This window comes from Ziziphus jujuba, chromosome 1 (assembly GCF_031755915.1).
Source record: "Ziziphus jujuba cultivar Dongzao chromosome 1, ASM3175591v1".
Lineage (NCBI taxonomy): Eukaryota > Viridiplantae > Streptophyta > Magnoliopsida > Rosales > Rhamnaceae > Ziziphus > Ziziphus jujuba.
This window is the reverse complement of record NC_083379.1, coordinates 1,934,774-1,961,563: the sequence shown is the minus strand read 5'-3', so window position 1 is coordinate 1,961,563 and position 26,790 is coordinate 1,934,774. Positions and strand designations below refer to the sequence as shown.

Genomic DNA, 26,790 nt, shown 5'->3' with positions numbered 1-26,790 from the left:
ATAATTATAAATAGAAATAATGAGACATAAAACTTAATGAAAATAACTGTTTTATTAAGAACATGTTAAAATATATATAAAAGAAAAGATTTTTAAAATTAAAAGAAATAATATATTAAATAACGGAAGAGATTTTTATGGAAATATAATTATTACATTTAAGTCGAATTCTTTATCTGATCAAATTAAATCTTTTATATGGAAAAATAAAATTTATTTGAAATTTATATTTTAATGGAGAGATAAATATATATTTTAAATTTATATTTCAAAATATAAATCTTAAGAATTAAAATTTAAAAATAAAAAATTGAAATTAAAAAAAAATATTTTAAAATTCAAAATCATGTTTCATCGAAAGCCTCACAACTCTATAACATATAAGAGAAAAAGTGAAGAAAAAAAAAAGGAAGAAAGGAAAAATATAAAAAAAAATATTGACATAGATATATGTGTTATATGGAAAGTCTAATATTATAGATGTTATATATAAAGATTTTTTAATATAAAATTTTATCTTCAAATTATTTATCGATATTTTAGATACAATTGAACACAATAAATATGAATCGTTTGATAAATATAAAATTAATTATACAATGTTTGATAAATATAAAATTAATTATACAATGATTTATATTTTTATAATTGATATAATTGAAGATGTTGTTATTAAAGACAATGTTAAGTGCTAAAAATTTTATAGAAAGGTAAGCAAGTTAATTGATATTGTGCTTAAGAACTAAAAGTTATTTCATCTATAATTATTTTGAATTTTAAATATATATATATTTTTTATTTTTTCAAATAAAACAGACTTAAATATAATTTGTAGGTGAATTTGTATATAAGATTAATAATTATTTAAAAGTAATTATTATATTTATCCTACCAAAAAATTCAAAAATTATATTAACTTATAATTTTTAAAATTTACATATATTCAAATTAAAAATTTTATTTCTAAAATATTATTTATTCAATACTTTAATATTTTATTTGATTATATTAATTAATTAATTTTATTAATAATTATCAAAACAGTTTATTACAATTACACTTTCTATGCATCGTATCGTATGGGCTTGGCACTAGTTTAGAAAAAAATAAAAAAATAAATAAAAATTGGTCAGCGGCATATAAATATTGCTTCGTTCCCTTCCATCGGAAGCTTTCGAATTCGAAGCAAGGGATTTTATTTATTCGACCGTTGTGGGTGGTTTATTTCATTTATAAAAGAAAAAAAAAAAAAAAAAAAAAAAAAAAGAAGAACGAAATTTTGAAACCGACCTACATTGTAATATGGCGGTGGAGGAGGAGGAGGAGACGAAGTTCAGCGTGCTGTGCAGCCTCTTCAACTGGATGTTGAGGAGCAAATCGGCGGCGAAGAAGCGGTCGAAATTCCGGAAATTCCTGGACAACTTCTGCAAACCCTCCGACTACTTCAGCTCGATCCGCCTCATCCTTCCCGGCCTTGACCGCGAGCGAGGTTCGTATGGCCTCAGGGAGTCCGTACTCGCCACCTCTCTTATCGACGCCCTCGGCATGTCTAGGGATTCCGACGATGCTCTCCGCCTCATCAATTGGCGCAAAGGCGGTGCCAAAACCGGTGCTTACGCTGGCAATTTTGCTCTTGTTGCCGCCGAGGTGCGATTCGTTCGTTCTCAATTTCTCGCTGCTGATAACCGAGAAATTTTATCATCATCAATTTTTCTTTTTTTTTTTTTTTTTTTTTTTTTTGAATTTGACGATTTATTTATTATTATTATTATTTTTTTTCTTTTGAATGTTTATGCGCCAGGTGCTTCAGCGTCGACAAGGAATGACTTCTGGTGGACTAACAATTAAGGAGCTTAATGAGTTGCTTGATCGTTTGGCTTCTAGTGAAAATAGGTATATATATATATATATATATACTTCTTCTCTCTCTGTCTTTTACTTTGTTTTGTGAAGTTGGATTGTAGTGAGGAAATGGAAAAATTTTGAGAAGGATGTTAAAATTTTTACCTGTTTGATTGTCAAGAACAATAACAACGGAAAAGTAAAACAGAAAAATACATGGATTTTTAAGAATTTTAAAAAGGGTGAGGAAAACCAAAGTTCTAGGGAAAAAAATATTGGAACTGCACTCCGCCTGACCCCCCACCGTCTCCCTTCTCTTTTCAATTAAAATGAGTAATCGAGATTGCATCTTTGTTTCTCTTTTACTTTTAGTTTATGTTTTCCTCTAAAATTTCTTTCACTGCCAAACATGATTTGATATTTTAAACTTATTTCTCTTTTATCTATTTTTTTATTTTTTTTATTTTTTAAATCTGTTTCTGAATACCAAATATAGCCTAGAGAGATTTTGTTGCAGTTTCCTAATCATTTGAAATACGCTTGGCTGGATTGCAAGATGAGCAATGATTGGCATCATTTTAATATTTTCCTAGAGTAGTAATCAGACACTACTAATAAATATGCAAATATTTCTAAACGTAAAAAAAAATTATTTATGTTCTCTTGAAATTTGTTTCGTTCAATGCAAGTAATTTTAAATTAAATGGGACGTACGGCCCCTTAATTGCTATTATTATTGTTATTCTTTTTGTGATCAATTTCCCATGTATGTTTCTTTTAAAGCAATTTGGGTTGCTTAATATCACCATGAACATTTGTTTGAATCACAATTTTGGTGTTCCTAAATAACTGGATCATAACTTTTTGGTTTTTGTCTTTTTCCATTTATTTTTTTTTTTTTTAAAGTTCATTTTAATGCCTGATTGTTTGGCGCTCAAGTCTAAATGAGCTTTCTTTATATTATTTTTCCTTGATGTAACATTGTATTATGTTTTTAGAGTCATTTGTATATTTACTTTTTATTGGTACAATTATATTTACTTTTTATTGGTACAACTATGGAAACAGGGCAGAAAAGATAACAGTTCTTTCTACTCTAATTAAAAAGACAAATGCTCAGGAAATGAAGTGGATCATTATGATCATTCTTAAAGGTAGTACTGAAATTTTTTTTTTTCTTCTATTTGTTTGAATACTTCTAGGTTATAAATTTAAGTTTTAACCAATCTTGTTTTTAATTCTTATGTAGATTTGAAGTTGGGGATTAGTGAAAAGAGCATTTTTCATGAATTTCATCCAGATGCTGAAGACTTGTTTAATGTCACCTGTGACTTAAAATTGGTCTGTGAAAAATTGAGGAACCGCAGTCAGCGGCACAAACGTCAGGTATGTGAAAAATCCTAAATTCATTTTCTTTTTTCTTTTTGTTTTCTGGACATGACTTGTTTAAAGCCCCACCAAAATCTTCACTCCTGTTCTTGACGCCCATTTAAATCCTAAAACTTATAGTTCTCTGGTATTGATCATGGGTTATGTTCATAGACCCTGAAGTAGCATAGAACAACTTACCCCTTTTAATACTTTTAAGCAACCATTAACCTCGAGAACTAAGCCAATAGGAATTGGACCCATCTATTTATATCAAGTCAATGTAATGACTATTTAAGACTCTCTACATGTGTAGGCTCATCCTGTAATGGAATTGAAAGTGGGTCTTATCATAAGCATAAAACCAGTTATGGGGTCGCCAAACTTTAATTGCAAGGCCAGCCATGTAGCCTAAGCTTTATTGTTATGTTAAATTTTCATCAGTGCTAAAAGCTCAAACTAATAGGAAATGAATCTAACTAAATTTGTCAAGCCAACATAAACAAAAACAGTACAAAGTCTTTTTTTTTTTTAAAAAAAATTTTTTAAGTTCTTTTTTAAACCTTTTGACCAATAAATAGCCTTAGTTATTGCCTGAAACTGAAGCTTCTTTCCTTTTTACCTTGGTTACCCATTCTAACCTTTAGTATCAACAAGCCTTTTGTGCAACTGTCTAGAAAATTTTTATTCTGATGGGAATAATTTTTCATTCATTCGTGAGAATGGTTACATTAATATGGTAGCATCATTGTTCTTACAGTTCTTATTTAGTATTTAGTAGGAAATTGATGGTGCAACTCATACATCAAAAAGTGTCACGTTTCTTGCTTTTTGGAATGATTGTTATATATTAATTTTCTTCTTTAAAACTAAGATATAGATGAGAAGATAATTTATGAGACTGGTTGTTATGAACGTGTTTAAACCAATAAATTATGTCCATGCTGTTTTTCTTTATTTTCTTATATATGCTTAAAACATTTTGTTTCCCAAGAATGACAAGTTATATGCTTCCTTTTCTTTTTTTTTTTTTTTGGGCAGGATATTGAAGTTGGAAAGGCTGTGCGCCCTCAACTAGCTATGAGAGTTGGTGATGCAACTGTTGCATGGAAAAAGGTTTAATTTTAGAAAAAGATTTTTGAATTGACTACTTATTTTTTTATTTGAATGTGCTATTCTTTATCCTTGAGGACCTGATTTTTTTTTTTTTTAAATGAAATATATATTTTATTTTTTTCTTGTATATGATTTTTGTGTATGTTTCTTGCACCAATAATTGCATCTTAATCATATATATATATATATATATATTAGGTATAATATTGCATCTTAATTATTTGCTTTCTTACTTATGTTCTTTATTTTATCTTTAGCTTCATGGGAAGGAAGTGGTTATTGAATGCAAATTTGATGGGGATCGCATTCAAATTCATAAGAATGGAAATGAGATCTGTTACTTTTCAAGGTAGGTTACATCTCTATATATCCTTACCCTACATACTTTTGTTTTCTATCATTACATTAAGGATGCAAAAGATGCTCATGATTTTTGCTTTTAATTTATGGCTGTGGTTGTAGATATTTGTTAGTTAACCCTCCATTCCATGTCCACAATATGATAATGATGCTTTAAGAGTGAGTTAGCATTGTTATTTTTTGTGAGACTGTAAAAGTGTTTTGTTTCCATTAGCATGTCTATTCTGGTAGTATTGATAAACTCCTTTTATGTTCTGTATAAAGATGTTTATGATGTTGTGCAGGAATTTTCTTGAGCACTCTGAATATGGACATGCAATGTCAGACATTATTATACAAAATGTTATGGCTGATAGGTAAATATAAATGCCAAGTTAACACTTCAAAAGTATGCTTGTTTGGACTATTTTACTTGCTTATGTTTGTTCCATAGATCTAGACTCGTTATGACATGTATAATTTGTTGCTTTTCCTCTTTTCCCTCACCTTCTAAGTCCCGAAAGTAGTTTAATATTGGCTTTGGTCTTTAGTTCTTCACCACTACTAATAGAATCCTATAATATGGATATTGCCTCATTTCATTTTCTTTTGCTTACAAGTGGTCAACAAACAAACTTGTAGTAGTAGTCTTTCTCGACCTATTTTTCAGATTGATGTCAGAAATCACAGTGAATTTTCATAGCTCTGAAATATTTTATCAGCTGTTAATTTTTTGTTCTGATGTTATTAGGTGTATACTTGATGGTGAAATGTTGGTTTGGGATACATCTTTGAATCGTTTTGCTGAGTTTGGTTCAAATCAGGAAATAGGTTCTTCCTACTCTTTCAATTGCACTATCTTTTGATTGTTTGGATTGTATTTATGCTGTTAATGTTTTTTAAATAAATATATCTGAAGAAATATTTGGGATTAAATATTGGTATTCTGCAGGTACCAACATAGATTATGAGCTATTATCTGTAGATCTTTTACTAGAGGTAAAAAAGAAACTAAACAACTTAAGCAAGGAAATAACTAAAAAGTTCCTAAACAATTTTGGAATAAAATTGTATACTGCACCATATAATTAAGGTTTGAGAAATTTCCACATTCCCCTTCAAGCTGGTTCAAATATATCAATTACACCAGCTTGATACTAAGATATTCAAAAACTGATTCTTTAGCAAGAACATCAGTATGTTGCTTATTTGTCATAATAAAGGGCATACTTATTAGTTTACCGTCTAATTACTTCATTTTTCTTAATGAAGTGGCAGTTTACTTCAACATGTATAGTTCTATCGTGTTGAACAAGATGATGTGCAATGTTTATCACTGCCGTGTTGTTATGCTAGAGCTTCATAGGAGTCTCCCTATTAGTTTTCAATTGCTCAAAATTTGTTTTAACCACAGAAGTATGCATATTCCTTGTGCTACTGCTCTAAATTCAGCTTCAGTTTTACTTCTAGCCTCTGCAGTTTGCTTCTTACTCCTCCAAGTCATCACTGAATTTCCTCCAAAAAATGTATTGTATCTAGTAGCTAGAGGTAGATCTCCTATCACTTTACTAATCCTGCCCAATCTGGATCTCCAGGCTTTAAAACTGGAAGATGATTATTTCTTTTAAATATAAGTCCTCTTCTTGGGTGTTCTCTTTAAGTACCTCAAGTATCTGTGTACTGCTTCCAACTGTAGATTCGGAATAAAGGCCTTATAAGTGGGAGACGACCAGTGGTATAGGTATGACATGTATTTAGAGATAGGATGGAGAGTACGAGATCTAGTTCATTTCCTTGTGGCAATTGGAACATCAATATCTAGATTATTTCAGAAATAAGAGTAGAAACTAGATTAGGGTCAGAATTACTTGTGGATTCCAGGTTGCTTCTGTTCAGTTCTGACTTTTGGTTGTGAGTCTGTTCCTTTTGGATTTTGCCTTGGGTGTCATGCAGTTCAGCTTGTTGGATTCCATTAGGCACTAAAGTACTAAGTGGAAGCATAGGAGGTGAAGTATTAAGTTAACTGTGCAGAAAGACCATTAAAGACTGCAAAATAGTTGAGGAAAAAATTAGTTGATTCAGGGTTGCAAAGCTTGCATCTGCAAGAAAAACAAGGAAACCAATGGTAGAGACTGCATTAGGGATGTATTCAGTCATGAAGGACTAGGAACAAGACCAGAAAGGATATTCCAGAATCATTGAATTTCGAGAGGAAAAAGTTCAACCTGCAGTAGCAAGAAAATAGGGTTCAGGGACTTTGGGACTGACAGCAGCAAGAAGAACTAGGGTTTAGGGCTGGCAGCAGCAGAGTTAGGCTCTGTACAATAGATTACAAGCCAGTAATTATAGATTTTTACAAGAGGTAAAAAAGAAAACTAAACAACTTAGCAAAGGAAATAACTAGGAACTAAGCTCCTAAGCACTTTTGGAAATAAAATGGAAGTATTAACTTTCCTTTTCTATTCAGTTTCCTGAAATTCCATGATGTTTTTTTTTCTTCCTTTGCAGCCAAGGCAGCAAGAGATGGATTCGATAGTGATCGACAGGTTGTCTTTTCGAATATGTTCCTTATAAAAATTATGATGTTTTAGTTTAAAAAGAATACTTTATTTATGCTTTGTTTTCCTCTTGATGCAGTTGTGCTGTATCCTTTTTGTGATTAACTTTACTCAGATTTAAGGTATTGGTCCATTCAAGGGGTATTGATTTATTGCTTAAATGGTGACAACGCTACCTCCTTATATTTTGCACAATAAATATACAAGTAAATAGTGAAGGACTAAAGTTGGTTTTATTGTTATTAACTCCACTCAGATTTAAGGTATTGGTCCATTCAAGGCGTATTGATTTATTGCTTAAATGGTGACAACACTACCTCATTATATTTTGTATAATAAATGTACAAGTACATAGTTAAGGACTAAAGTTTGTTTTAACCTTGACATTAGTTTGGCTAGATGTTGCATTTGATATTCTTTATGTTGGAGATACTAGTGTTATTCACCAAAGCTTGAAGGAAAGACATGAACTTCTCCAAAGAACTGTGAAGCCTTTGAAGGGGCGTCTGGAGATCTTAGTACCCAATGGTGGTATTAATAATCATCGTAATTCTGGTAAAATTTCCTGTCAAATATAATTTTTTTAGTGTTTCGTAGTACTGCTTTGGTGGTATCTAACCTTTGCATTTCCTATAGGGGAACCTTGTTGGTCACTTATTGCTAATAATGTGGACGATGTTGAAAGGTTTTTTAAAGAAACCATTGAAAACAGGTCAGTGGTTTATGTGATCTGTTCATGGGTTACTGTTCATAGGTTGTGATAGCTTTGGTGCATTGTTAAATTATTCAAAACAAAACAAAGAATTAAAAGGAAAACGGAGAAAAAAATTCTAGATTTCTTGTTGCAATTGCTAATGAATAATACCAAGAGACAAAAGAGAGTTTCTATAGGTATACAAGCAAAGAAGTAAAAATACTAAACTACCTTTATTACATTGTAACTCTAATTCTAATAGTTTAACATTCATATAAAGCTCATCATCTTGTTAATTATATGGGCTTGACTATCTTTTCTTATTTAAGATATACATTGTTTATTATTTATTGCACATTTATTTCTATGCTTGATTTCTTTAAACATTTTAAAACATTTTAGAGATGAAGGAATTGTTTTAAAGGATCTTGGCTCCAAATGGGAACCCAGTGACCGGAGTGGAAAGTGGTTGAAATTGAAGCCTGAATACATACGTGCTGGTTCCGATCTGGATGTTCTTATAATAGGTCTGTAATTTCCTTTCTCCTAAGGTCTATGTCAAAGAGTGCACATGCTTAAATTTGTTTGAACTTCTGCCTACCTGTGATTAGGAGGATATTATGGATCTGGACGACGTGGGGGGGAGGTCAGCTATTCTCTTGTATTAATTTATTTTCCCATATATATGTTTGATTATTTAAAGGTTTTAATGATAAATATACCCATTATTACAGGTAGCTCAATTTTTGGTGGGCCTTGCTGAGCGTCCTGCCCCAAATACATATCCAAGACGGTGAGAATTTTTGAATTTGAGGACAAGTGTCAAGGATGCAACTAGATTTTTGCATACCTAATGATAGAGTTAACTGATGACATGTAAAACCTCAGCATTGAACCAAATATTTATGACCTTTCTGTTGATAATTCTGGCTTAATGTATAAAGCAATAAACCAGCTCTTGCAGTTCCAGCTGCCAATTTGTAATCAACTTGTGAGTCTAAACAGTTGTTACTTGCAGTTTCTAAAATTAATTAATTATCTTTTTCATATATATTCCTAATTTATTTAAAGAATTGGCAAACCATAGGTTGCATTTGTGCTAAGACCTTTTTTTTTTTTGGTTGTGTATTTTGTATAATAGTTCATCTTGAACTATTACAGCTTGAACCCATAATGGAAATGAATGATTCTAATAATGTCCTTCTTGGCAGTTTTATATCTTTTTGCAGAGTTGGAACTGGACTTTCTGATGAGGAACTAGATGCTGTCGTAACAAAGTTAAAGCCTTACTTTAGGTACTATTTTGATTACTTGCTGTGAGCATGTAGAAATAACTCCTCAGTTTCAGGAAATTGTGCTATGATCTAAAGTAGATGGTTGTGGAGGTTCAAATTAATGACCTTTCAGCTTACGAGAACATAAAATTTTTGGTGACTTTGCAGTCTTGGGCTCATCAACTCATTATCACTATATTCTCTTCTTTTTATTTATTTATTTTCTCCAAAAAGGAGAAATGCTGATGTGGCAATAGTTAGAGCCAATATATGGCGGTGAAGTCCAAGGTTAATAACTGGTGGTTGCCTAGATTAGCTCATTTCACATGGCCCAAAAGTATTTCAGATGTCAGAAACAACCATGCATGAAGTTTATGAGCTCCTTTTAGTCATTAAATTTAAACTGTTCTGTGCTTTGCAGAAAATATGACTATCCAAAAAGGGCCCCACCAAGTTTTTATCATGTGACAAATAATTCCAAGGAGAGGCCAGATGTTTGGATTGACAACCCTGAGAAGTTAGAAGAATTTATATTTTTACTTATTAGCTCTAAAAGTTATGCATTATTGACATAATATTCAATTATCTTTCCTTCTTCCTCATCTGTTGCAGATCAATAATACTTTCCATTACTAGTGACATCCGAACTATAAGGTCTGAGGTGTGTCCTTTAGTTAATTAGGATTTGGGATAAGTATATAGCAATTTGGAATGTTGGTCCATTGGCTGTTTTATGACCTGATCAATTCTCTATCAATCTTATGTTCTTGTAGGTTTTTGCTGCACCATACAGCCTTAGATTTCCACGTATTGACCGAGTCAGATATGACAAACCTTGGCATGAATGTCTTGATGTGCAATGTAAGAGGAATGAATGTGTCTCAAATCTCAATACCTCTTTAGCCTTCCATTTTAACTTGTAGGCCTTAGAACTAGTTATTTATATTTTTCAACTTGAATTTCTTCGTTTTCCTTTGGTTTCATTTATAAAAAATGTACTGTAATGCCAGACTTATTAAAAGTTTTATGTACTGCTATAAAAGTTTTTCTTTTCTAATTGCAGCATTTATTGAGCTTGTACATTCAAGCAATGGTACCACACAGAGAGGGACAGATTATGGTGGACTGCAAGATAATAAACTAAAACGCAGGAAATCCTCTACAAAGGATGAAAAAAGGAATCTATTGGCTGTTCCTTCTCATTTTGTTCATACAGATATTTCTGGCATTAAGGAGGACACCTTGATTTTTTCAAATATGATGTTCTGTATCCTGTTACAGTTTTTTCTTATTTATATCATCTTCATATTTCTCTTAAGTGAGAAGAAATTATTTTCCTTTCAAACCGTAATTTGCATCAGATTCCCTGTTTTCATATAGTGTGCTTCTGATTGGGTTTTAGAGTTGGAGCTTGTGGACCATCTTTCCAGTCCTAACCTAATCCCTTTCTTCTCCCGTTCCGCTGTTCATTCCACAAGGAAAAAAGAAAGTATCTCCTTGCACGAAAATTAGAAGCTAAAGTCATTCATATATTTTGAGAAATAGAAAACTGCATTTTAAAAGCATAAAGGTCCAATGTATTTTCACCCAACGTAAGAGTATCAGTATCAGATTTGTTAGCTTACTGATTGCTATTTCCTTTTTTGACATTCTATCAGTTGTCCTTGACTTGTTCAGACTTCATTAATGTTCCTTCGACTCATTCACTTGATACCTTGCATAAAATGGTTGCTGAGAATGGGGGCTCTTTCTCCATGAATTTGAATAACTCTGTCACTCACTGTATTGCAGCTGAAAGCAAGGGTCTGTCTCTGTCACTATCTCTCCCTCTCTCTAACAAATACACACGCGGAAAGATATGCATTTTCACAACTACACGAATTTTAATGGCTGGAATTTAAAAAATAAAAATTTGTCAGGGATCAAATATCAGGCAGCAAAACTCCGTGGTGATGTTATTCATTACTCTTGGGTTTTGGATTGCTGTTCTAAAAGAAGTCTACTGCCTTTGCAGCCAAAGTTAGTCATTTATCTAGTCTATTGTTTATTTCAGAAGACATTAGATATTTATGTTTATTTCTATACTTTTGTGCAATGATTATGTTTTTTTTTTTTTTTTTTTTTACTCCTCTGTCTCTTTCTCTTGAAGGTATTTCCTCTTCTTATCCGACTCTTCTAAGAAAAAGTTACAAGAAGAAATTGACGAATATTCTGACTCATACTACCAGGATCTTGACCTTGCAGACATCAAACAGGTATTGATTTTAGTACACACAATTTCAATAAGTTCTGGTACTTATATAACTACATGAAGGCAGACCTTTGACAAATAAATATAAGCTGTATTATTTCCAATTTTTCAGCTGTTAAGCAATGTGGAGACATCAGAAGATACCAAGGCTGTGGACTGTTACAAGTTAAAATACTGTCCGATGGAAAAGTGGTCTCGCTTCCATGGGTGCTTTATTTACTTTCATGCTTCACTACAGTCTTTGTAAGATCTATTGGCTGTTACATATTTTGTCAAGATAAATTTATTATAAAGAATTTATTTTTTGAACACCTATTAGTGGTTTCCTGATCAACTTTTGCAGGAAACCAGATTGGGAAGTTGTGTTAGGACTTGCACTGAGGAGATTAAAGATTGAAGTTTGCATGGGTGGTGGCAAAGTCAGTGACAGTCTTTCTCATGCAACCCATTTGGTAATCTTGTCAGTTCCAGGATTTAATTTGGATGTTGAAAATGTACTAAGAAGGTAAGATATTGTGATGGTTCTATGCATAATAAAGTCTAGTTGGCATATAGTTAAGATATAGTTACAGTTTACACCATTCTTCACCTTCCTCCACTAAATTTTATTTCAACTTTTACAAAGATCATTGAGATCTCTGCACTGTTCTATTGATTTTCTAAATGCTGCCGCATTTACAGTTTGACCACAATGGAGAAACATCTTCAGAAGAAGCGATTGCATATGGTTGAATCTCAGTGGTTGGAAGACTGCTTGGAAAGGGAAGAAAGGTTGCCAGAAGAAACATATAGCTTGAAGCCTGCAGTGGAAGAGCTGGACATTGGGGAGTGGTGAGTTCATATACATTTTAGGAGGCAGCATATACATCTAGCATTCTGTAAAAATTTTAGACCTGCTATGTTGATGAATTTTATGGTTCAAATAGGATTTTTATCACTGAAATTTGGATATCATCAAACATATTATATGGCTAATTGCTAGCCCTAAATGATGTTTAATAGGGCAACATTTGAGGAAAGGTTTAATGTGGTTTTGTTATTTGTCATCTATAGCCGGCTTCCTCGCATAACTATCTAAGAGTGGTAAATACCATAAGAAAGGATGGTGATGTTCAGAAGGATATGAGAAAATCATAACCAGATGCAAAAATATGACATTTACATTGGAAGTGGTTGAAGTTTAATATCATGTTTTTCTAAATTAATATAGTGGTTAAGTTCGATATTATGTAGGGTTTAAAATCTGTTTATACTATTATAGTTTCGGTGAAACTGTTGATCTCTTCATACAAAGGCATGTCTATCTGCCACTATTTTTCTTGTGTTTCCTAATTAGTGTAATGTATTGTTCATCTGTCCTTGTTTCTCCAGTGACCACGACGTTGATCTGGAAATCCCTTCTGATATGGACTTTGCGGAAAGACAGGAATTGGCTTCTTTCCCTAATAAAGAAGAACAAGAGATAAGAGGCAAAAATGCTCTAAAAACCCATAGAATCTTGGCCTCAGGTGAGCCTGTTTCAAAGAGGAAACGAGGAAGACCTGCTGGCACAAGCACAAAGAAAGGAAAACTTGGGGTCAACCAAGCTCAAAGAAGACGAATACATATTCAAAAGAGGCCTGCTAAAATATCTGGCAATGCATCGGATGAATGTGGTTCTGATGATGATCATACATTTAAAGAAGAGAGCAAAGCAAGGGAGCAAAATTATGGATTGATAGGTAAAGAAAATTTGGAAATCCAAGAAGCCAAAACGGTAGAAGATTCTGAGTCATCACGGAGAGGCAAGGCAACTGAACAAGAAGATGTTAGACATGAAGAGTGGTTTAATAGAGTTCCTGAAATTGACATGTCTGAAAAGTGCGATAATGAGGACAATAAGAAGCCTGAGAAGCTGGAAATGATGACAGATCCAGTTGAAGCCATGTTGTTGGATATGATTCCAAGCCTAGGAACGAAGAAAATCGAAACTGCAAATAAATCCTTTGAAGATGGGAAGCCATCAGCGGATATGAATGCTCCATCAGCGGATTTGAATGTGGAGCCTACGAAGAAAAAGAAAGTTAGCTACAAGGATGTTGCTGGTGAACTGCTCAAAGATTGGTAATATGATTATTTATTTATTATTATTATAATTATTATTTTGTCTTCTGCTGTATATATGTCAGTTGTACATTGTACCCTTCTGTGTTGTCAGTTTCGGATTAGTATATTTAGTTGGATGGTAAATAGCACAATGTCAACTGGAAGTTTCAATCTATGCCTTACTGCTCTGCGTGATGACTGACTCTTTCTCCTATGAAGCTCTCTTTTAGCATGTAAATGGCTCTCCTATAAGTACTTTGTTTTAGCCAATATATTGTATAGTAATGCTAGTATTGCCTACTTAACTAGGAGTTAAAATGCTTGTATATATGTGTATATATACAGTTCCCTTCAAATATGTGTATATTTACAGTTCCCTTCAAATATGGATGTCCAAACGTTATTTAACTTGTGGTATATATGTGTATATATACAGTTCCCTTCAAATATGGATGTCCAAAAGTTATTAACTTGTGGACTCACACGTTAATAAAGTGATCTGAAAAATCCAAGTGATCAACAGTAAAGTGAAATGATATATGGGTTGGTAAGTTAAAGCAACATAATCTATACTTGGATGGATGCATTTGGCTATTTTTCATTTTCTATAGTAGTATAGACTTTATTTGATCACTATGTCTATTTGACCTTTCCATCTCATTTCAAATACCATTGGTTGTTGAGAATTTTATTTTTGAAGATGCTCGGATTTGTGCTTGGATGCTTTATTTGGTAAACAAAGGGCTCTTGTGCCAAGACCTATAAAAGTGCAGGCCCTTGGCCCCAAACGCACGGATTGTTTCAGTTTATTTGGTTTGGGATGTGGAAGTATGTCCCATCAAAAGATCACATATGTAAAAGGTTCCTTAGAGAAAAAGAAAAATTAAAAGAAAAAAAAAAAGTCTTTTATCTTTTATTTATTTATTTAGTACTTTTAAGGTTATGGTTTATGTCAATACACGTCAAAATGGGATCAGCATTAGTTAAAATAGAAACTAAAAGCTTGCAAATAGTTAAGAAAGACAAAAAAATTGTGAGAGACCTAAAAAAGAAGAAATAATAAATCTTAGTTAAAAATAAATAAATAAATAAATAATAAACTCCTCTCTCTGAAATCTCTGTTTATCAGATGGGTACATATGGCTAGCTATAAATCTGTGATGTTGCCTGCTTCTCGACCCCTTTCTTTCTCTCTGCTTGTTTCCGTCTCTCTGAAATCTCTGTTTTCCGGATAGCTAGGCTTCTCTACTTTTTTCTTTCTTGCCCAGCGATAATATGAATTTCAATCCTTTATTTAACTTAATTTATGCTATTTTGTGTTTGCTTTCACAATTTGATGAACTGGGTATGTGCATGTAAAAATTCTCTCTCTTAGATTCTGATTTATACGAACTTCAAGGGGTTCATATAAAGGTTATTCACTTATAGGAGTTGCTGCTAAATCGTTGATTAAAATTGACAAAGTTAGAATAATTTGGTCAAAGGATTACAAATCTTCATGTTGCAGCCTGTGTTACAAATGCTGCACATGTAAAATCAGTTATACAACTTAAAATAACAACAGTAGATAGGTTTCTCATTTACAATTTATATGGCTGAAATTACTTCAAAATTCTTAATAAACTAAAAATTCCAAGGTAGTTATAAAACCTCAAAACATTTTATTATTTCCATGAAACATTTTTTTCACTATACTAATGCAATCATATATAATACATTTCTATTCCATTTACCATCATTATTGCAATCTCTTACCATTGCCATTTCTTCAAAATTTCTTAATTTCTTAATTTTCAAACATAAAAGAATAAAAAAAGTAAGAGCATAACCATGTCTCTATTGGCATGTGGTCTGATGGCAAGCTGGCTAAGACCTTCCCCACTGTTAATGGTCCCTATATGTAGCTCATGGATTGCCACAACCTCTTCCATCTCCAATAGTCCCCCTCCGGGTTCAACAACGGAGCCATGTATACAATGACATCAACCACTCCACAGCCAGCAGTCCACAAAGAAAACAAGGAGGCTTTGGGATAAGGCCGCACCGAATTGTTAAGGCCTAAATTTGGTTTATGGTGCAAACCAACCGTTGGCAACATTTTTAAAAAATTATCATCCATATGATGGATCTGGTTATAATATTTCTATATATATATAAATATAAATTATATATGTTTAAAATAATAAAATTCATTTTAAAATATATAAAAAATACCATACTATTTAAAAACAAAGATAAAAACTATAATTTCTCTTATTATTTACCAAAAAAATTGCTCATTAATTGTGGATTTTATAAAAATTTATAATCTTTCTAACAACTCTTTCAAAAAGAAAAATAAATTTATAATTACTTGAGGAGATGATTCAACTTTTCATCTTTTTCAAAACTTGCGAGCTATATTTATACATGTTCATGTTCCGTAAACAATAATATTACTCAATTTTTTATTAAAAACTTTTAATAAATATTTTATAAAAAATAAACTTTCAATGATATTTTCTTAGTATTTTTGCTAAATAGTGAGAGAGCAACTATTTTCACATCCTCAATAAAAGAGACGCCCTTGATCTCATGAACATGCGTGTAATAGAAGGGACCTCCGAAATGCGGATGTGTTGGGTATGACATTGAGTGACACCCACTTGATAAATTTGTTATTCACACTATAAACTATATTATTTGTTTCTTAATATAAGTTAATAATTATTTTTCTTTTAATATCATAGCATTTTTTTTTTTTTTTCCTTGCCTAAGGTCGCTTTGAATGTTGAATAAGATATAACAACGAAGTATATTTTCAAATTTCCATATATCTTCATTAAACATCGCGCGAACAAATGAAAAATACTTTTGCCACTACTGGCCACATAGAAGTATATTTTCAAATTTCAGAAGCAATGAAATACCAAACTGTCCAATGTGAACAATAATGTCGCAAAAACTTGCCACAACAACAAAGATAAGTTCAAATATTCCATTAGACCAGTCAAAAGTATAGAACTAGTGCTTACAGTTAAAGGCCGTTGGCCCAAGTCTTCTTCATCTTCAATCTCCTCCATACAAATTCTAAACCTAGCCACCACAGAATCAATAACGAGGTGGCCAATGCCCGGAAGCTTCTCATAAGCAGCACCAACCTAGGTCATATCAAAAGTAAAATGTTAATTGTAATATTCAAAATCAATTATGATTCAAATACACCTTTATTCAATTTGTAACCAAGTCTAAAAACCACTTTAAAGCAACCTTTTTTCAATCTATTTTTTTATTCAAATACATTCTCTATAGCAATGCAGTAAAGAAAAATTATTTACCAATAAAAATGCAGTAAAGAAAAATCACTATTCAACTCAAAAACATCTTTGCAGCTCCCCATTAAACCCTTCAGATTAAGGGTGATTGCATACAACCTCACTTTGCATCCTAGAGACCACAATAGAGGAATCAATATTCACCCAACCTCGAGCACTTTTAGATTCCAGTCAATATTGATATTTTATTCTACACACTTTTGTCCATAATAGTACCTAAATGAAACCTCACCATTTCCAATTCTCCAGAAGCAATGCTTCAATAACCACTCATACCCTAAACAATGACCTTTCCAAACTTTAGGGTAAACCACTCATAAATCTCTCTCATTATCCAATATATTTTTCCTGTGAATTTTATTCTTTTTTTTATTCTTTTTTTTTACTATTCAACACTATATATAGATATATTGTATTTGCCCAATGTTTTCTGCTTTTTAATATACAATTAGAGTCATTTTGGGAAAACAATATATAATTAGAGTGGAAACAAATATGTATACTGAATCCACATTTATACTTATTGTTTTCAACTTTTTACGTAATTTTTTATTTATTTATTAATATGTCGATAAAATTAATTTCTTTTCTTCTTTATAGGCAGCATGATCCCGGCAAGGGCTTTATACCTTGAAAGTGGCTTCTTCAAATGTAATAGCTGTCTCAGTTTCAGCACTAGGCAAAACGGTTCTCTTTTTAATTTGTCTACATCAAATTTACAGCTTATTTATTTTATTTTATTTTCTTTTTTGGAACTTATTATGCCCGCTTCATATCTTTCTATTTCATTGGCAAATATTATTGGTTGATAACCAATTTTCTGTTGCCAGTTTCTTTTGAAGATGCTCATATGTGTGCTTGGATGCTTTCTTTGGTGAAAGGCCAGGACCTTTAAAATCCGAGCCTTTGGCTACAATTGTATATTGTTTAACATTGCATAGTCATCAGTGGCAAAATAATCCTTAACCAGCCTCAATTTTTAGCTTGCGGAGAACAGATAAAATCCCAACTGCTACGAAGTTAACAAACAACCCGAAAAATTTTCGCTTTTGACGTCCACTAATTTGAAATACAATTACACAACAACATCACAAAGAACAAAAAAAGTAATGGTATCCCAAGTCACCAACCATACTTTGCTTGCGTTTCAGCTTTTGTGAGGAAGCCTCGTGAGCGACGCTCTGCTAATTCCGTCTCCTTCTGCTTCATGTCAAAGTATAAAGAACCGATCTGATGCTTTCTCTTATGCAGCTTTGAAGGCTTCCCCTTGGTCGAAGCAGGCTAATAAAAGTTACAGCAAATACAAATAATTAATAAAAGTAAGACGTGAAAAATATATAACTCTTAACAAAAGACGTCACATAAGTCATGTTCTTAAGAGAAAGAAACCATGCAGTACAACATATTTCATAATGGAAATAGCACATCAAGTTAACACAAACACACTGATAATTACAATTCATTACTATAATAGCAACTCCATTTAGAAAAATACAGGAGTTATGTTCGCATAAAAATTGATTTTGGGCAATCCAAAAAAGAAAATTATGTAGACAATGATTCCAAACAACAGAATAGCAGGAAAGGTATAGAGAAGCTCAAACTCTAACAAAACCCTCTTGGCCTCTACATCAATGGGTGATTGTCAAGTGCATTAAGATTGAGTTTCCATTTGACATTAACTCGTACATTATAAAATGTAATGGTGAAATAGTATGTAATATTTACTTATTAGCCCAAAAACAACCTAGCATAACAGGAAGGGTCTTTCAGGACATGAAAACGCATCTAAAGAAGACTCAATACCAATAACCATCTACACTAGAGAGAGATCAAAAAAAAGAGAAAAAGAAAAAAGAACATCTAATGGCTGGTTATAAGCCTCAAGCAATACTATAAAAGACTGGCTTTTATCATCAACTATATCTGTCAAAAGCTAATACAACGTAGAAACAAATGCAAAAATTACATGTCGAGTTGAAGGTCACCAATCTTTACACATAAAACAAACTTAGAATTCAAGGCCTAAAACCATCTTACTTCTTAATTATTAAAGCTTAATGTAATAAAAAGTGACTTAATTATGTATATTGAGACAACATATACACACTTTAATCAAGCACCCTAATTGATTTCGTATAACCTCAACCTCAACAAAATCACAATTAAAGTTATTCTCAAACAAACACCTAACCACAAGGCAAACACGGGTATTTTTTATTTTTTATTTATTGTTCTTGTCTTCAGAATAAACGGATTACAAATAAAAGATACATCCTCAACATTATAGACTTGCATATTAAGATGCAAATAGTCAATATGCAAAATCATGTTATCCATTTGGTAATTATATAAAAATAATAATAATAATAAATGGCAAGCAGAAAAAAAATAAAATAACAAGGTAGAGTTGGATACCTGATAAGCAGGACCAAAAGCTATTCCGGTTAACTTGGCCTGGTCTTCCCTGGGACGATTCTTCATCAACTCATCTTGCTTAACCTCAACTATTTCTGTAGGAATCTTATCCCTCCCTCTCTTTCCATTCACTCTAAGCTCACTTTCACACATTATCGATACCTCAGAACCATCAGCCACACTATTTGTGTATTGCCCATAATCAACATAGCTTCCATAACCCTCATAATTTCCATAACCTGAACCATCCGCAACACCAATTTCCGATCCCATTTGACCACTAACACCAACATTCACATTTTGATCAAAATTCGAATGGTAATTCCCATAATCAACGAAGCTCGCATCTTGTACTGCATTTTGATAATCCCCATAACTATCAACCTGTCCATGATTCGCAGGATTATTATAATTTGCAAGACTCCCAGAATTTTGATCGATTTCCCTATCGTTCTCGGCCGCAGAACCACCAGAATTCGAAGCAGAGACTTGGGTTTCGACTACTATCGCTCTCCGTCCCGATCCCGAGGAAGGAAGAACACCCAGCGTAGAGGAATTCTTGGGCGCAGGAATGCTCGATAGAAAAGACGCCACCGACTTCGTTTGTAACGGGTCGGTCTCATTCTTCTTTTCCTTCTCTCGGTCGTCTTCGTCGTCGTCATCATCGAGCTCGCTCGATTTCAAGGTTACAACGGGAGGCTTGAACTGGATGACCCTTTTGGTATTGGGCTCTGAGGTCGAAAGAATCGGAGAGGGCTGCTGCTGTGGAAATTGGGATTTGGGCTGAGGAAGCTTCGAGAACAAAGAAGAAGAAGAAGAAGAGGATTTAGGGGCAGTTTCGCTGGATCTGGAGGAGGGTTTTGAATATGGTTCTTCACCATCCTCATCATCATCAAGAACAGGTTTGGGCTTCGAAGCTAAGGGGTTTGGGAGGCTTTGCTTTGGGAGAGGAAGGGATTGGAAGAGAGAAGAGGATTTGCGTTGTGGGAGAGACGAGAAAAGAGAAGAGGTTGAATGAGCAGTGCTATTTCCAGGGCCCGAATCGGATTCTAAAGCTGTGCGTTTTGCAGGTCGTTGTTGCTCTTCTACTTCTTCGTCGTCCGAAGAGGCATAGTTGGCGAGCAGAGAATCCATTGGGGAAAGAAGTGAAGGAAGCGGAAGGATTTTTTTTTTTTTTTTTGGTTCAGAATTGGTTAGGCATCGTCTCGTTTTGTATTGAACATCGATACGGTGTGTTTTGGGAAATTAATTAATTTGTTTTTTCTCTGGTGAAATCTTGTGAAATTGATTCAATTTTGCGCACACCCTAACTCCTATTACATGTGGGAATTTTTTATTTTTTATTTTTGAGAAAAAAAAAAAAAAGGGGGGGGGGGGGTTGGGGGGGATTTTACCCCTTACTTTCCAGTATTATTTTTTTTTGACTGCCTATTTTACAGTAATTTACTTCCTTCATTAAAAAAAATAAAATAAAAAAAAATCCCCAAAACTGCTATGGTTTTAAATTATTTTTGAGGCCTAAAACTCATTAGGAAACAGTCTAAAACACTCGCATAAATTGCTTTGGATCCTTCAAAGGCATAAGTGACATTTCAGAAGTCATTACCAAACATAGCCTAGGTGTTTGATTGAGTTTCAGTGTTTTGTCCTTGTCTTTTTTAATTTTTTTTCAACTTCAATAAAGAATTTTGTGAAAATAAGTAATACAGTTCACATATTGGAAACATATAACATACAATCAAAGTACAAAAAAGTGATATTTTTTGGACACAGATACACAAGACAACAATATTATTACTTTCAAAAGCCAAGTTCGTTACATACATATATATATAGACTATAGTTATCTAAAAGGGGTTTTAGGCTTGAAACTCTATGCAGATCTTCCCACATACTCAAAATCCAAAGCTCTTCATGAAGGAATATAAAGATTGGAAAGAGATAGATCTTCGCACATACTAAAATTCCAAAGCTCTTCATGAAGGAAAACAAAGATTGGAAAGAAATTTGGATAAAAATATATGAGAAGAAGAAAGCCAATATGTCTCCTGTGAGAATTAGATGCTCATGGGGCTTTGTGGGTCATTGAGAGCTGCAATGGCTGTTTCAATTTTAATCTTCAATTGTTCTTTCTCCTCTTCATCCGCCTGCATCACAATTCAATAATAATTATCCCAAATTTTGAATGATCCCAAAAAAAAAAAAAAAAACTATTCCAAATTTTAAGTTTAGCATTTAAAGATTTCAGCAGGTAGTAACTAACCAAAAGGCCCAATTCATGTAATACGAGAAGCCCAAAGTCTCAAACCTATTTTGGGCCTTGGCGGACTAATGAAGTCTTACTACCACGTTCATATCAGTTTTTGTTTTTTTGTTTTGTTTGTTTGTGTGTTGGTAAAACAACATCCATGGTAGTTGGGGAGTTTGAAACGATTACAAACACTTCGCTAACCGGATAGAATATAATACATATATATACACATATAGATATATATTAGTACTCTATAAAATTATATAAAAAACAAATTAGAAACAACCAAAAATCGGGGTAGAAAGTACAAAATAAAGTTGAAACTCCGAAAATTTTGAGAAAATTCTAAGAGATAATATTATAAATTCATATGAAGTCTTCAATTTAGCATTAAAAAAAAATAAAATTGCCATAGTGATAGTGATTGATTTTATTAATCCAGAAACCTTAGATGAAATCCCGTAAATGGGGCCAAGGAAATGATATGACATCTGCAAATAAATTAAAACCACATGCCAAACTCCTATCCATGATCAATGCTAGCTAGGATGGTCATCACTCATCTAACCAATCACGACAAATCACATAAAATTATGAGAGAGAGAAAGAACCACCAAGGATGCAAAATATCTCGTCAAGATCCCACAAAGATGCTAATATTGTCAGATAAGCCCTTATGTATATATGCTATTGTGCCACTAGAAAAATATGTTAAAAAAGGAATTGAAATTTGGATTAGGGTGGATGTCATATCCACTATACAAAAATAATAAAATATACCATCATGAGGACCACCAAAACCCAATTACGTATATGCAAAATGCAAAACGACATAAACTCCATAAAAGAAAAAACGACCCCACAAAAGTCTGTGACAAAGACAATTCAAAACCATTCAGGATTTTATATGTTTATATGCATATCAATGTGGTAATTCATTTTCTCACATTGCAAATTGAAAGCACGTTTTAAATTTAATTTTTTTTTTCAATTGCACATCTCAATTATTTATCCCACGAGGTTTTCTGTGCATTTTCCAACATCAATTTTGCTCCTTTTTTGGCTCCTTGGATTGAGAATGCATTTTTCAGGAGTTTCATAGGAAAGTCAATTTACCCATATGGGAAATATGAATGTTCTTTTTCTCCACAATCAATCTTCCATGCAAACATATTTTGAATTCATAGGAAGGAATTACGTGGATGGAGAATGACTAAATAGGTCAATTCAAATACGATTAGTTATTTATGCCTAATAAATTTATGGGTTTTCCTTTAATTTGTTTCCATATACGGTGTCCAATAACGAATTTTGAGTCTCATGAACATTTATTTATCTCTAAAATTTTTGTGAGACAACAAGATGCAGACATGCGTAGTTAATTTGCAATCCCAACCTAGCTATGCTACTAATAATCTAAAACAAAAACCTTCCATCGGAAGGAAACAAAAACAAAAAAAGAAAAGCAAAACCTTGTATTATAGTCAATATAACTACTTTAAAACAACTTCGATGAATCACTTTATGAGGTAAAAGCTTTTAATTAATCAAGTAAATTATTGAAAACTATTCTAAAAGCACACAAACATAGACACAAATGGCATCTAAGGAATTTGATTTCTGGCCTATCGTAGAGAGTATAATAATTTTTCTTTTAGTAATGTCCTTGAGAATATCTTATTTAGGTGACGCAAAGATCTTGATTTGATGGTAATGCAAAGATTTGTGAAAGGGGGAATTGGGTGAGAACTAATTAATTAATCAAGAACCAACTTCAAAACTAATTATTATTCAACTTATTTTCATTCATATCTACATAATTCACCAACAATATATAGACATATATATTAATTAATTAATTAAAAAACTTGGTTCTAAAAACAACCAACTAACCTGTAAAGAAAAGGAAATAAAACCAGCCCACGTTTAAAGTTAAAATCTAATGGGGTCCTTTCTTCACTTTTCTTTATCGACCACACTCTGGATTACACCATTCATCATGGCCATAAAATACCAATATCACATAATGGATCATCCACTTTACTAAAGCTGTTTCCAATCCCTGTGGATCCCACACTTCCCATCCCTTCCCTTCGCGGAATCCCAGCTGTGTTCTTAGTTTTTTATTTTATTTTTTAAAAAAAAAGAAAAAAATTATTTAAAATTTTTATTTGGTTTGAAATTTTCACTCAATAAATAAATATATTGATGGCCATATGCATTTATTCCCATGTCTTTACTCTTTAGTCTTTTACCTATATATCTATAATAATGCAATTATTAAGTAGAGCATTATTATATGCTTATGTTGATCTAGACAAATCCATTAAATTAAATAAAGATCTAGAAAAACCCAAAAACGTGTTCACCGATTTAATTAGATTAAAAAAATGAATAACCTCAAAGAAAGTCAGACCCAATTATTGGTGCCTGTAAGCTTTCATGGAGGACAATTAGCAGTTAGGAGGAGCAATATCCTCATCAGATTTATTTATTTATTTTTGTCGTATACCTATACATATATATATTTTTTTTTTCCCCAAACAAAGTGGAATACATTTTTCAATTGAAGTGTGAGTTTCTATGTTGGGAAGTAACAATCACTAGCTCTTTTCTTATTTTGGCGAATATTAATGCTGATTGCTAGCCAGTTGTTAACATAAAGTCTTTAAGGGCGTGGTGCCTCTAGCTAAAGTGTTTCTGCTACCAAAAATGAAAACATATTTTATGTGGTAGAGAGAGAGAGAGACAGAGAGACAGAGAGAAAAAGAGAGTAAAGGAAATTAATAACTGACCTCAACGAAGACTGTTTTCAAAAGCCTTCCAGAGAAAGCAGTAATATTAGCTGTAATGATCTTGAGCTTCAAAGATTCGAACACTTCACAAATTTTTACCATCGTGTCCGTTTTCTTACTGCATGTCAAGCTCACCACCAAAGTCCTATCCCCCATGTACGTCACTCTCAGCTGATCAATACCCATTTCCCAAAATCATTTCTATTTTCCATTATTATTATTATTTTCTTTTTAATAATTGTAATCAGTGATGAGAGAGAGAGAGAGAGAGAGAGAGAGAGAGAGAGGGAGAGACAGGTTAAGAGAAATTAATTAATAAATTAATTAGCTTACGTCAAGGACTTCAATAGGGGAAGTTCTTGATCCCCCAGAATCATAAAACTGCTCTGTTTTCTTCTTCTTTGATCTCAACAGTACAGGTAATTCTTGCTCAAAATCATAACCACCTGGGTTCTTCTTCAATTTCCCTGATTCCAACTCCATAATCTCTGCTTGAATTCTTCTCTCTTGTTCATGAAGCTGCTGGATATAGTCAATTGCGTCTTTGATTATTGAAGCTTTATCCATCTAAGAGAGCCAAAAAAAAAAAAAAAAAAAAAAAAAAAAAAAAAAAAAAAAAACAGAAAAGGAAAATCGTCAAAACAATTATCCAAATCTTAATTTGGAAAAGAACAAAAAAAAAAAGCGTAAAATTTGGAAAGTAAACCAAGTCAAAATACTGCAGACTAATGTTCACATGTATGAAATGGATATGAGAATCAGAGAGGAAGACTGGGTAAAATGGTGGGGTCTATGACACCTTGCTGATGTTGGGGACCACAGCTCTGAGAGCAAACAGCCTTTCATTCAGCTTCTTCCTTCTGTTCCTCTCGGATACTATATTCTTCGACGCCGCCGAAGACGCCGCTCCGTCCGGCGAGCTTGAATCGTAGTAAACAGAGAAAGCCTCGTCTAAGCCCCAACTGCCCCACACATCAATTTTGTTAAAAAAAAAAAAAAAAAAAAAAAAAAAAAAGCAGCTCAATAGATGGAGAAACAGAGAAAGAGAAAAAAGAGAGAGAGTACCTATCAAGCTCTTCAGTCTGGAGAAACATGTTGGTTTCCCAGTAATGTTTGTATTCCTCACCAATGTTATCCATGGAGAGATGAACACTGTTAGTGAGAGAGAGAGAGTTGAGGGGTTGGAGGTTGGAGGCTGGGTAATTTTGATTTGTTTGGAATTGGGAACCAAAAGGGGATGCCATGGAGTGGAAATTTATAGGTGAGATTGGAAGACGAGGAGGGAATACGAGATTCTAATCCACGTGTGGAAAAAAATTTGAGAGAAGTCCCCAAAAAAACAAATTTTATTTTATTTTTAAGTTGCTTCCCAGAAAGATCTACACCGTCCAATTAAAATTAAAATATAGTCTCTTCCCACTCCACTCTGCAAAGGCCGCGTGAACTCGATTTAACCTATTAAAACTTAAAACCAACCCTCTCATCCCCTGTGTCTCTCATCCCTTATTCTCTCTCTTTCTTACTTTCAGCGCGTGTTCTCCACTTTCTTAATAATTCTGTTTCCCCCCCCCCCCCCCCCCCCCCCATTCCTACGGCCCATTGATTGGTGTTTTTGTTTTTAATGGGAATAATGAGATTCACTGAGAAAATGGAAGCCTTCGTACAATGTAATTTTTGAGACATGTAAAAAAAAGTAGGTGTAATTTAAATTCGTCTTTTCAAAAGATGGTATGTACGAAAGTGTGAAAGATATATGCGAAAATGGTAAAAATTTGGTACAATATTGAACATTAATGATAGTTCAAAGGTTTAAAATTATCTTCAAAGAGACAAAAACTTTTTTATACTATTTGGTAAAAAAAAATATATAACATCACAATCTAATAATTTTGCGACTGAAAAAATCGCTTATTTGATAATTAAAAAACCACCAATTATGTGATTATTGAAAATTTATTTGAAGTGATTTATGAAAATCGTTAAAGAATAAACATTGTCTTTATATTTAAAGATATAAAATTTTTGTTTAAATTAAAAATTTTCCTTTCCATACTAATTTTTTTATTTGTCAAACTTATTCTTCAGAATCTGAATTTAGAAAAACCAAATTCGTGGAAACCAATTTGCAAAATAATATTGAATTCTAAATTATAAATAATCAGTTGCATTGCGTCATCACCACAATGAATGTGTGTATACAAGCTGTTGCCCTTCATTCATGGCGTTTCTGTTTTGGTGTTGCCGGTGGGACCTCATGTTTGAGTCAGCGGAAGGGGATATGTCAAGCACGCGCTTTTGGGAAGTGAGTCAAGTGGGAAAGATGGTTTTGGATTAGGGTCTTCGCCGCAAATGCGGGAATTCTGAGCCGTTGGATTTCGTTTTCCCTGGACTGATTTGATTTTTCTTTTTTTGATAAGCTTGTGGACCGATATGCTGATTCTGATGGCTTCTCATATTTCTGTTTTTTTTTTTTTTTTCCTAAAAT

The 26,790-nt window shown here is 32.8% G+C and overlaps 3 protein-coding genes across 4 annotated transcripts; 1 reads left to right on the top strand and 2 right to left on the bottom strand.

Moving 5' to 3' along the window:
* Positions 1-1,106: 1,106 nt before the first annotated feature.
* LOC107419652 (DNA ligase 4) lies at positions 1,107-14,113 on the top strand. 2 transcript variants are annotated; one of them, XM_048477775.2, is made up of 28 exons: positions 1,107-1,647; positions 1,802-1,893; positions 2,911-2,996; positions 3,092-3,228; positions 4,252-4,326; positions 4,584-4,675; positions 4,971-5,042; positions 5,417-5,496; positions 7,174-7,211; positions 7,303-7,309; positions 7,623-7,778; positions 7,860-7,935; positions 8,320-8,444; positions 8,529-8,563; positions 8,652-8,710; positions 9,129-9,212; positions 9,613-9,708; positions 9,804-9,852; positions 9,965-10,052; positions 10,255-10,458; positions 10,869-10,994; positions 11,111-11,210; positions 11,341-11,446; positions 11,555-11,685; positions 11,786-11,947; positions 12,124-12,273; positions 12,814-13,545; positions 13,964-14,113. In XM_048477775.2, the coding sequence occupies exons 1-28, from the start codon at positions 1,303-1,305 to the stop codon at positions 13,995-13,997; spliced, it is 3,537 nt and encodes a 1,178-aa protein (XP_048333732.2). In that variant the 5' UTR covers positions 1,107-1,302; the 3' UTR covers positions 13,998-14,113. The 2 variants fall into 2 exon arrangements, with proteins under 2 accessions (XP_048333732.2, XP_048333740.2); XM_048477783.2 differs by lacking the exon at positions 13,964-14,113 and having other exon boundaries at positions 1,108-1,647; positions 12,814-13,944.
* Positions 14,114-17,789: 3,676 nt separating this feature from the next.
* Positions 17,790-20,475, bottom strand: LOC107419736 (uncharacterized). Its single transcript, XM_016028566.4, has 2 exons — positions 19,260-20,475; positions 17,790-18,122 (listed from the first exon to the last, which is right to left on the bottom strand). The coding sequence occupies exons 1-2, from the start codon at positions 20,391-20,393 to the stop codon at positions 17,964-17,966; spliced, it is 1,293 nt and encodes a 430-aa protein (XP_015884052.3). The 5' UTR covers positions 20,394-20,475; the 3' UTR covers positions 17,790-17,963.
* A 558-nt stretch (positions 20,476-21,033) lies between these two features.
* On the bottom strand, positions 21,034-25,689 carry LOC107421731 (transcription factor bHLH35). Its single transcript, XM_048467488.2, has 5 exons — positions 25,371-25,689; positions 25,105-25,267; positions 24,639-24,872; positions 24,306-24,476; positions 21,034-21,406 (listed from the first exon to the last, which is right to left on the bottom strand). The coding sequence occupies exons 1-5, from the start codon at positions 25,547-25,549 to the stop codon at positions 21,317-21,319; spliced, it is 837 nt and encodes a 278-aa protein (XP_048323445.2). The 5' UTR covers positions 25,550-25,689; the 3' UTR covers positions 21,034-21,316.
* Between the last annotated feature and the right edge of the window lie 1,101 nt (positions 25,690-26,790).